Source organism: Grampus griseus (genome assembly GCF_964374135.1).
Source record: "Grampus griseus genome assembly, chromosome: 20".
NCBI lineage: Eukaryota > Metazoa > Chordata > Mammalia > Artiodactyla > Delphinidae > Grampus > Grampus griseus.
The window spans coordinates 26,963,283-26,974,599 of record NC_139014.1 but is presented as its reverse complement, the minus strand read 5'-3'; the positions used below and the strand labels follow the sequence as shown (position 1 = coordinate 26,974,599).

At 48.7% G+C, this 11,317-nt stretch overlaps 1 protein-coding gene across 2 annotated transcripts; it reads left to right on the top strand.

Annotated features, from left to right (window-relative positions):
• The first annotated feature begins 2,556 nt into the window (after positions 1-2,556).
• ZNHIT3 (zinc finger HIT-type containing 3) lies at positions 2,557-11,316 on the top strand. Of its 2 annotated transcripts, XM_082678999.1 has the most exons (5): positions 2,557-2,687; positions 2,787-2,818; positions 7,941-8,027; positions 9,007-9,090; positions 10,371-11,315. In XM_082678999.1, the coding sequence occupies exons 1-5, from the start codon at positions 2,602-2,604 to the stop codon at positions 10,550-10,552; spliced, it is 471 nt and encodes a 156-aa protein (XP_082535125.1). In that variant the 5' UTR covers positions 2,557-2,601; the 3' UTR covers positions 10,553-11,315. The 2 variants fall into 2 exon arrangements, with proteins under 2 accessions (XP_082535125.1, XP_082535126.1); XM_082679000.1 differs by lacking the exon at positions 7,941-8,027 and having other exon boundaries at positions 10,371-11,316.
• The last annotated feature ends 1 nt before the right edge of the window (position 11,317 follows it).

Below are 11,317 nucleotides of genomic sequence, written 5' to 3'. Positions count from 1 at the left end.
CGGTGCGAGCGGTGCTCCAGTCCAGCTCAGGCTACGCCAGGGCCAATCTCGATCTGGAGCGCCCTCTGGCGGTGCTGAGTGCCGGACCTGGGACTCCACGCGCGTCTCCAGTCTTTGGCGTTGGCGCCGGGCTCGGCCCGCCTGGAATTTGCTGGACAGCGTCTGCCAAGCAGCGGAGCTCTGGAAACCGTTCTGCCTCGATTATTACCTCGCCTCTCTCCAGGTCTGGCCCTGCTCCTCGGCTGACGCTGAGAAGGCGTGAGGCAGCCTTAGACAGCCGCTAGGAGGGCGTGATGGGGGACCAGGGAGAGCCAGACCACATCAGTGTGGACCTCTAGTTGCTGGGGCCCAGAGTCATACCCGTATTTCTTCTCTGAACTAGCCATTGCCCAGAGGAGCTGTACCCGGCGTCCTTCACTTCTTGGTGTTCCCCAACGTCATCACCATCAGAGATGAGCCACCTTCTTTCCTGGATATTGGAGCAGGAGGGGTACGTCTTTCCAGGGAAGCTGGAGGTCACCCAGAGTAGAGGAAGAGGTATTTTTACCGAATGCAATGTGCATGGGATGAATTCCAGGAATTTTCTTTTTGCTGGTGTCACCATCTCTGGACCCACAGGTAGGAGAGTCAGCATGGAATGGGTGTGGGTGGGCTCAGGTTGAGCCCCTGAAGATTGTGGAGACTCTCCATGGCCTCAGCCTCCAAACACAACTCACAGGAAAAGTCTGGGTGGGCAGTGGTGATGTACCTAGTAGGAGAATTTGTGCTGGTGCCAGACAGGGCATGAGGTTCAAATGTGACCTGGACAAGTCACTGACCTCTGGCCTTCCCTGTTAAGCATGGGCTCTCTGGAATACTTCTGGGTCAAACCAGCAGTGGTCACAACTGTTGAGGAATACAAGGAACGCTGCAGATTATTAGGTCAGTGTGGAAACGTTGGATTTTGGCCTGAGTTCTGTTTGGAGGCTGGAGGCAGGGGCAGCTGCATGCTGGGGCAGGTAGGCAACTGGAGGGGCCGGTGCCACTTCAGCACTGAGGACTGGACAGCGCCCTCAGGACAGTCTGGCAAAGCCAAAGGAGTGATGGAGAGTCACTCAAGCCCAACCCCAGCATGGCTCACCGAGGCTGACAGTGAAACCCTTTTAGAGGGGCCTGAGGTCCAGCACCCTGGGCTCCAGGGACTTGGGGCCTGGAGCCCACGCTCATGGGGTAGGGACCAGGGCTCCAGGAGAGTTGCAGACTCTTCCTAGATATCCCATAAATAACCTTTTGTAGCACTTCAGATCACAAACCTTTTTACAGTCTCCTCTCTGATGTAAATAGCTCAGGAAAGTAGGCCTGAACATCCACTCTAATAGTTGTAGGGTAGACAATTGTCCAAGTCACACAGCCAGAGAGGGGTTGGAGCTAAGACTTGAATGACTGCTTTGGTTGTAGCAGATTCATCCCCACAGACTGTGACAGTGGTTCAGGGCTTTTATAATAGTGAGATCCTGAGGGCTGATGGACCAACACAAAGGGGAGGTTCTTGGGGTGAGGGTGACTTATGGCCCTAAGAGGGCACCCCACATGTGTGGGCTGGGAACCCTGGTTAGGCTGGACAATGCTCAGGGCTTTGAGGAGGAGCAGGGCTCCCAATAAAATGTGACTTTGTCTATTCCTAAAGCCTGAGGTGGCATTCAAGGCCCATCACAGTTCACCTTTCTGGACCAGGATCCCAACCTTTGGGCCAGAGGTGACTCATCTGTTCCCTGGCTAATCAATCCCACCCACGGATTCTCCTTCCTGCCTTCACTCTAAGCCTTAAGGTCCCAGAGACCGTGCCTGCTAATCCCTGGGTGTCCCTAGCCCAGCATCTGGGCAGTGCGGGGCTCACAGTTGGAGCGCAATAAACATCTATCAGCGGCCAAGCCTCATCTTCCTTGCCTGTGCGAAAGATGGCTGGGAAGGGCACGTGTGTGTCATGTGATTTAACGGCCAGTGTGTGGACTTCTCATTTGCTAAAAAAATGAGGGGTTTCCCTGGTGGCGCAGTGGTTGAGAGTACGCCTGCCGATGCAGGGGACACAGGTTCGTGCCCCGGTCCGGGAAGATCCCACATGCCGCGGAGTGGCTGGGCCCGTGAGCCATGGCCGCTGAGCCTGCGCGTCCGGAGCCTGTGCTCCGCAAAGGGGGAAGCAAATGAGATGTGCGGGGAGAACCCAATGCCGGTGCAAGACTGAGAAAGTCCAAGCCAGAAGGTAAAGGACATTTAATCCCACGTATTCTTTTTACATACAGGGCAACAGAGCTGGAGAGTGACAATGACTTGCTGCAAGTCACAGGGCCGCGTAGGGACAGGGACAGGGCTACATAACAAGTTCTTCGAGGCCGTGACCTAATCAGAGAGACCCTCTGGTGGGGGTACTCGTTGCGCATCGAGTGCATCGACTTTCTACTTCTCAGGCCTGAAACAATGAGCTGGATCAATCCATTGCTTTTGACTGCCAATAAGTGCTGCGCGCTGATTGGTCCTGGTTAAGGAAACGGAAGAAAAGGTGTGCACGTGGGACCTGCGGCGAGAGGCCTGGGCGCCGGGACGGAGCGCGTCTTGCGAGAGACCATGGCGTCACTGAATTGCAGCACCGCTGTCTGCGTTATCTGTTTGGAGAAACCCAAATACCGCTGCCCCGCCTGCCGCGTGCCCTAGTGAGTGCCGGGGGTTGTGGGCTGCGGACGGGTGGCGGGGTGGCGAGAGGGTCCGCGCGGCCTTCGGGGCTGACGCGGCCTGTGGCTTTGTTTTTACAGCTGCTCGTTGACTTGCTTCCGGGAGCACAAAGGTAAGGTCCCCTCCTCGTGCACGGCAGCCCCCACGTCCCGTCGTTGTCCCCTGCTCCCTCCCGCCCTTGCAACGCCTGATACTGTAGGAGCTCCTCCTCCTGGGCGGGGTGGGAGGGCGGATACTTCTACCTGCGAATGTGTCTCCACATTTTGCACAATCAAAACCTTTTTTTCTGGGGCTTCCCTGGTGGCGCAGTGGTTGAGAGTCCGCCTGCCGATGCAGGGGACACGGGTTAGTGCCCTGGTCTGGGAGGATCCCACATGCCGCGGAGCGGCTGGGCCCGTGAGCCATGGCCGCTGAGCCTGCGCGTCCGGAGCCTGTGCTCCGCAGCGGGAGAGGCCACAACAGTGAGAGGCCCGCGTACCGCAAAAAAAACAAAAACAAAAAAAAACAACCTTTCTTCTGCTGTGCGTTTTCTTCTACGTACCATTCTCTCTCTCTGTCTCTCTCTCTCGTTTTTTTTTTTTTTGCATGTGCTGCGTGGCATGTGGGATCCTAGTTCCCTGACCAGGGATGGAACCCCTACCCACTGCATTGGAAGCGCAAAGTCTTAACCACTGAACCGCCAGGGAAGTCCCCTATCCTCTTTTTCTTCTTTAAAAATAGTCGACCAGTTTTGCCGTAGAAGTCTCCCCTAGCTGTTCCTTCCTCTTAGTGTTCTGACGCAGCTCCGCATCATTTGCTGCGCTGGCTGAGGTTAACGACGTTTTCTTTCTTTCTTTTTTTTTTTTTTCGTTTTCTTTCTTTTACATAATATCTTGATAGAAACGTGGAGGTAGTTCAGTTTACAATAAGGAGCAAGGTCTTTGTCAAGCCTGCATTTTTTAAGTATCTTCAATCCGCGTCTCTTAGTCCTTAGGGACTCTTTCCCACGACCTCTCTCTCAGTGATTGTTCGGTTAAAGTTCCTCATTGGTGGTTTGCCTGTAGTTTCATCCCCTCCAGTCTCTGATTTACAGCTGTGTGTTTCAAGCATCACCCTCTCCACTCCCCGCCCCGCTTTTTTCCCTTAACCCTGATGTCTCTGGAGCATTTTCAAAAGAAACCTGTCAGCTCAAGATAGAAAAGAAGTAGAAATGCTTTGCTGAAACAGGGTTGGGGAGCTGGGTGTGGAACACTTCCCTCTAGTCCTGCAGCCCTGTAAGGCCTCACCAAGACCCCCTAGGGCAATCTGGAGCTCTTAACTGTGAGACCTGGCAGCTGCTTGGGTAGTTTTTCTGAAATGCAGATTTGAGCAATTCACTCCCTTGGTGAACACTCCAGTCTCTCTGGCAGTAGTGTTTTGTTTTTTTTTTAAGTGAAATATAGTTGATTTACAGTATTTCAGGTGTACAGCAAAGTGATTCAGTGATATATATATATATTTCTTTTTCAGTTTTTTTCCATTATGAGTTATTACAAGATAATGAATATAGTTCCCTATGCTATACAGTAGGTTTATATTTTTTTTTTATATATGTGTTTCTGTTAATCCCAAATTCCTAATTTATTCCTCCCCCACCCCTTACCCTTTGGTAACCATAAACTTGTTTTCTATGTCAGTCTGTTTCTGTTTTGTAAATAAATTCACTTGGATCATTTTTTTTAGATTCCACATATAAGAGGTATCATGATATTTGTCTTTCTCAGACCTACTTCACTCAGTACGATAATCTCTCGGTCCATCCATGTTGCTGCAGATGGCATTATTTCATTCTTTTTTTATTGGCTGAGTAGTATTCCATTGTGTATATATACCTCATATTCGTTATCCATTCATTCGTCTGTGGACATTTAGTTTGCTTCCATGTCTTGGCTATTGTAAATAGTGCTGCTATGAACATTGGGGTGTATGTATCTTTTTGAATTAAGAGTTTTCTCTGGATATATGTCCAGGAATGGGATTATTGGATCATATGGCAACTCTATTTTTAGTTTTTTAAGGAACTTCCATACTGTTCACCGTAGTGGCTGTGCCAGTTTACATTCCCACCAACAGTGGTAGGAGGGTTCCCTTTTCTCCACACCATCTCCAGCATTTATTATTTGTAGACTTTTTTTTTTTGGCTTACTGAATTATTTATTACAAGGCAAACACCACCCAGATGAAGAAAATAGAACTTTGACATCCACTCTGGAACCCCTCCACGTGACCTGTCCCGATCCAGTGCCCTCGCTTCCTATAAATAACCACTCTTCTGGGACTTCCCTGGCGGTCCAGTAGTTAAGACTTCGCCTTCCAATGCAGGGGGTGCACGTTCAATCCCTGGTCAGGGAGCTAAGATTCCACATGCCTCGGGGCCAAAAAACCAAAACATAAAACAGAAGCAATATTGTAACATATTCAATAAAGACTTTAAAAAATGGTTCACATCAAAAAAATAAAATCTTTAAAAAAAAAAAAGTAACCACTGTCCTGACTTTTATAGTAATCACTTCTTTGCTTTTTTAGTTTTATTATGTAAATACGTGTCCTGAAAGCGTATCATTTAGTCTTGCCCATTAAAAAAAGGTGATATTTCTTTCTTTCTTTCTTTCTTTTGTTGTTTTTGGGCCATGCTGCTCAGCTTGCAGGATCTCAGTTCCCTGACCAGGGATTGGGATTGAACCCTGGCCTAGCAGTGAAAGCGCCAAGTCTGAACCACTGGACCACCAGGGAATTCCCCAAAAATGTGATATTTCTTTTTTTAAAAAATTTATTTTATTTATTTATTTTTGGCTGCATTGGGTCTTCGTTGCTGTGCGTGGGCTCCCTCTAGCTGCGGAGAGTGTGGGCTACTCTTAGTTGCGGTGCGTGGGCTTCTCATTGCAGTGGCTTTTCTTGTTGGGGAGAACGGGCTCTAGGCGCCCGGGCTTCGGTAGTTGCAGCACACAGGCTCAGTAGTTGTGGCACGCTGGCTCTAGAGCGCAGCCTTAGTAGTTGTGGAACACAGGCTTAGTTGCTCCGTGGCATGTGGGATCCTCCTGGACCAGGGCTCAAACCCATGTCCTGTACATTGGCAGGCAGATTCTTAACCACTGTGCCACCAGGGAAGTCCCTGATATTTCTTTTAAGTCTCTTTTAATCTGTAAATTCCTCCTCCATCCTTTTTTTTTGTTTTTTTTTTCTTTACAATTTCTCTGTTGAAGAATTCAAGCCACTTGTACAGTTACCCACAGTCTGGGTTTTGCTGATTGCAAGCTCATGGTGCACTTAGGCATACTCCTCAATCCTCTGTTTCTTACAAATTGACAGATCAGAGACTGGATCAGAGCTCAGGGTCAGTCTCTCTGGCAAAACTACAGGTGGTCTTAGGCATGACTATAGAAGGTGCATAATGTCTGGTGGTCTTTATGTTTTTTTTATTGAAGTATAGTTGATTTACAACGTGTTAACTTCTGTACAGCAAAGTGATTCAGTTATACACATATATATATATGTATATATAAAATTCTTTTTTCTTTACGTTCTTTTCCATTATGGTTTATCACAGGATATTGAATATAGTTCCCTGTGCTATACAGTCGGGCCTTGTTGTTAATCCGTTCTATATATAATAGCTTACATGTGCTAACCCCAATCTCCCACTCCATCCCTCCCCCAACCCCATCCTCCTTGGTAACCACAAGTCTGATCTCTATGTCTGTGAGTCCGCTTCTGTTTTGCAGATAGGTTCATTTGTGCCATATTTTAGATTCCACATATAAGTGGTATCATATGGTATTTGTCTTTCTGACTTACTTAGTATGGTAATCTCTGGTTGCACTCATGTTGCTGCAAATGGAATAATTTCATTCTTTTTAGTGGCTGAGTAGTATTCCATTGTATATATATACCATACCTTCTTTATCTGTCTCGATGGACATTTAGGTTGTTTCCATGTCTTGGCTATTGTGAATAGTGCTGCTGTGAACATAGGGGTGTGTGTATCTTTCTGAATTATAGTTTTGTCTGGATATATGCCCAGGAGTGGGATTGCTGGATCATATGGTAATTCTATTTTTAGTTTTCTGAGGAACCTCTGTAGTGTTTTCCATAGTGACTGCACCAACTTACACTCCTACCAACAGTGTAGAAGGATTCCCTTTTCTCCACACCCTCTGCAGCATGTTATTTGTAGACGTTTTGATGATAGCCATTCTGACCAGTGAGAGGTGATACTTTGTTGTGGTTTTGGTTTGCATTTCTCTAATAATTATCAATGTTGAGCATCTTCTCATGTGCCTGTTGGCCATCTGTATGTCCTCTTTGGAGGACTGTCTATTTAGGTCTTCTGGCGGTGGTTCTTAACCTGGGTATTGCTCTCCCTAGAGACGTGGTCACAAGTGTTTTTGTTCTCACAGTAGCGGAGGCGATGGTGGTACTTCTGGTTATTCGTGTTGACTCACAAAAACCGCCTGGGGTGTGTGAAGTTATCCCACACCATTAAAGATCTTTCCAACCTGAGTACAGTAGCGCCCTCTCTGAGAGACACTGGTCTGGGGAAGACAGACAGACCTGTGTGTGGCATTCTTTTGCTTGGCTTCCTCCTCTTGTGCCCCGGCCACATGCCAGGCCTGCCCCGCCCATCAGCTACCAGTTGCTCACCCCCATCTCCCTGCATCTGCCTACTCTTTCAAGGGTCCGGTCCAGCCATGGACCTTTCCCTCTGCCCCACATGCTCTTTCCACCTGGCAGCACCTTCCCCTCTCATCTCCCCGCCCTCTCAGGTGACTCGGATCAGACTCTCCTTATCTTGTCCATATCTCTGTCATCTGTGCGACTAAACCCCTCCGAGGGCCTGATGGCTTTCATCTGTGTGTCCCCGGTGGCATGTGGTACATGCAAATTTGGTATCAGAAACTGCTGAGAACACAGTTTGATGCTGATTGAAGTCAGTGTGCTACTGAATCGTGGTGAAAGCCCTGTGCGATTAGGCCAGGCAGGGAGGTTGGAGACAGGCCCTAGGGGTGCACGAGGCCTGCTTCCTCAGCCCTTTTGCGGGGCTCAGGCTTTTACTGGCCCTTCACTGGATCTCTCACTTCCTCTCCTTCATCCCCACCCCCACCTATGTCCCTTACCCCATACATATGCTTCCCCCTAGAGGCTGGCTTGGTGGTGGCGTGTGCAGCCTTGTCACTCAAGTGGAGGCGATGTGCACCTGAGATTTGTGTCTTTTTCAGAGCAGTGCAACCCTGAAACTCGTCCTGTCAAGAAAGAAATAAGATCGCATCTTACTGCAAAAACTAAAAAGCCTGTGGAAAACACAGGTGGGTTGGTTGACTCCAAACAAACCAACCTAGAGAAGGGTTTCAAATAGAATATGTTGAAAGGAGAGAGGAGAGGAGACTGGGCTGGGGCCAGGAGTCAAGTTCATTAGGGAGCAGCAGCTTCCTCAGCCCTGAGCACTGGGGCTGGGGGCACACGTCACCACGGGTGATGTTACAGAGCAGCCTGACGGTTCAAGAGAAGAAAGATGGGGGCAGGAGGCAGAGGGGGAGAAAGGCCATCACCATGGTTTGGGGGTGAGTGGTGGACACTGCTGGCGGGAGCCTCCTCCAGTCACGGCTTCGGGTCCCCCTCCCTGGGCCTGGCTGGGGCTGTAGGTTCACCTGAGCTGGGCCTAGGTGGGGTGCTCGCTGCTGCTGGGGCCCTCACAGCTCACAGCGGGAGTGGGCTGTCATCCTCTTCATCCATCTAGCCTTTCTTTAATGCCTCCTGCGGGCGATGCACCATGCCAGGCTCTGGAAGCAGCCCCTCCCAGCGCCACCAAAGAGGCATTGAACATTCACAGCCAGGGGATGGCCCATTTCTGCCCTTTGATAAACTGTTGTTGGGTTCAGAAATTTCTGCCCATGCTGAAAACACAGGGAAATCATGTCAGTGGGTTTTTACAGAGCATATAATTTTTTGGCCATGACAGGGCTGGAGCCGCCATGGTGAGGGGAGATGGGGTGGCAAGAACTGGAAAATAAGCCCTAAAGCCCACAGACCACAGGGAAACACACAGAGTAAGCGTGTGAACACTAGGATGCATTTGTTACTCACCAGTTCTTTGCTTTCCTAAAAGGAGTGTTGGTTTCGTCACAAATTCCAGAGAAGAGGTTACTTTTCTCTGTACCCACTTGCATATCTCTGTTCCTGTTGCGTGTGTGCACATATATTTTTTATCTATTGGAGGAGTTATTAAAACCTGGCACCTAGGTTTCCTTTTCAGTCATAAGCAGTTGATTGTGTTATATTCCTCAGATGATGATGACGACTCTGTAGCTGATTTTCTCAATAGTGACGAGGAAGAGGACAGAGTTTCCTTGCAGAATTTAAAGAATTTAGGTAAGTCTGTGCTGTGCTTGTTTACTTCTTTGTTAACCATTGAGATACATTGGATTGTACAAAATGTGATTTTTTTAAATAAATTTATTTATTTTTGGTTGCATTGGGTCTTCGTTGCTGCACGCAGGCTTTCTCTGGTTGTGGCGAGCGCGGGCTTCTCTTCGTTGTGGTGCGCGGGCTTCTCATTGTGGTGGCTTCTCTTGTTGCTGAGCATGGGCTCTAGGCGCACGGGCTTCAGCAGTTGTGGCATGCAGGCTCAGTAGTTGTGGCTCATGGGCTCTAGAGCGCAAGCTCAGTAGTTGTGGCACACGGGCTTAGTTGCTCTGCGGCATGTGGGATCTTCCCAGACCAGGGCTCGAACCCGTGTCCCCTGCATTGGCAGGCGATTCTCAACCACTGCACCACCAGGGAAGCCCAATTCTGCTCCTCTTTCAAGGCTTGGTTCAAATTTCCTCAGCTAAACTTTTCTTGACCTTTGGTCTCTCTCAGAATTAGGTACTTTTTCAGCTTCCCATGGTGTGCTGTAATATACCACCCCCCACGTTTTGTCTCTCACACCAGTCAGGGGCCTCCGTTTATTCCTGATCCCAGTGCTCGCTTTACAGTCCAGTCATTCATGCAGACTGGGTCATCCCAGGATTTGATTTTTCAGAGGGACGCGGTGTTAATAATGCCCAGCATTTTTGTAGGACTGCATTTCTATTATGTGTATAATTAACTGGCCAGTGTAATTCCTAAAAGTGGTGTTATTTTCATTTTTCCCATTTCACAGAGGTGGTGCTTTGTAGCCAGTCCCATGGGAGTGATTAGTTAGACTGAGGTAGGAGCTGAGCTGGGTATATGTGTGGATGATTTTGTAAACTGTAAAGCACCGTACACGTTAGTGTCAGTTCACTGCTACTCATCCTGCTTTATGCTGGATCAAGCACACACTTAAACATCATTCAGAGATTTGGTGTAACTGTCCTTGTCGCTGAGAACCTTCATGCTTATGGAGAGAAAACATGCCCACATGCTGCTATTCTTTGTATCTGTGCTGGTAAAATAATGCCATTTCAGCTAAGAAAAAATTAAGTTAAAATATTTACAGAGATAGAATAAAAATCTGATAGCGTTTAACTTGGAAATTTATCTGATACGCTGATCTCACCTTATGTGAAGTGCTGGGTTAATTTGTGGGTTTAAAGGGTAAGGTACCATTTGAAACATTTGGCTTTCAGCTATCTCTGCCTATTCCCACTTGAACTCAGCTTGGTTCTCTTTCCCTGTTCATTTTTAAGGGGAGTCTGCAGCGCTGAGAAGCTTACTGCTCAGTCCACACCTTAGACAGTTGATGGTCAGCCTCGATCAGGCAGACGACAAGGCAAAGCTCATGCGAGCCTGCATGCAGGAGCCTTTGTTTTTGGAGTTTGCTGACTGCTGTTTAAGGATCGTGGAACCGTCCCCGAACGAGGATTCTTAAGGTGGATTATTGTGCTGCCTGCTCCTCCCAGGAGGCCAGCTCGTGTGGGGCCCTAGCAGGGGCGGCGCTTTCCGGACATTGACCGGCTGACCTCAGGTAGGTCCTGCACATCCTTATGTCCATTGCTGCAGGCTGGGGTGCACGCGGATGGAGGTACTCCAGGTGGCAAACCCTTTATGGAGAGAGAACTTGACATTCAGATGGTTGTTTTTAAATGTTTTATTTTCGGTACAATTAAGACATAAATGATACGGTTTTCACACCCATTTGAGTTAAGGCTTGATCAGTGTTCCAGAATTAAAGTGGTGGTTCTGTGGTGCATTGCATTGCTTGTCATTCTTGATTCGTAATCTAGTTGCTTGAAATTACATTAAACAACAAATATTTAAATAGTAAGCTTTGTTCCTTTTAAAGGAACTAAAAGGCAAAATTTCAGCCAAAATTTTAGAGCTCATTTCAAGCTGACTTTGCCTGTGGGGTTGGAGGAGGGGGTGCCTGCTGTCCAGCACCACCGAGTGGGTTCTGTGAAGGCCCTAAAGTTTCTTAATCCAGGTTTGGTAGCTACCAGCCCTGACACCTGTCAGGGCTGGAGGCATAGATCGGCGCCCCGGGCCACTGGTGCAGCTGCCGCCCCGGCCTGGCCAGCAGGCTGGAGCCACGGCTCCCGACGTGTGCTCCAAGTCGCTGTGGGAGTTGTTTGGCAGCTGTGTGTTGATTAGATGTCTTTGGCAAGGCAGCTGGCAGGAAAAGGCCGTGGAGAAACAA

Excerpts from the sequence above, each read along its gene's own strand:
- ZNHIT3 (XM_082678999.1), top strand. The coding sequence starts at position 2,602 with ATGGCGTCACTGAATTGCAGCACCGCTGTCTGCGTTATCTGTTTGGAG. Across the intron at positions 2,819-7,940 it reads TTGCTTCCGGGAGCACAAAG|AGCAGTGCAACCCTGAAACT; the intron begins GTAAGGTCCCCT and ends TGTCTTTTTCAG. Across the intron at positions 9,091-10,370 it reads GCAGAATTTAAAGAATTTAG|GGGAGTCTGCAGCGCTGAGA; the intron begins GTAAGTCTGTGC and ends TTCATTTTTAAG.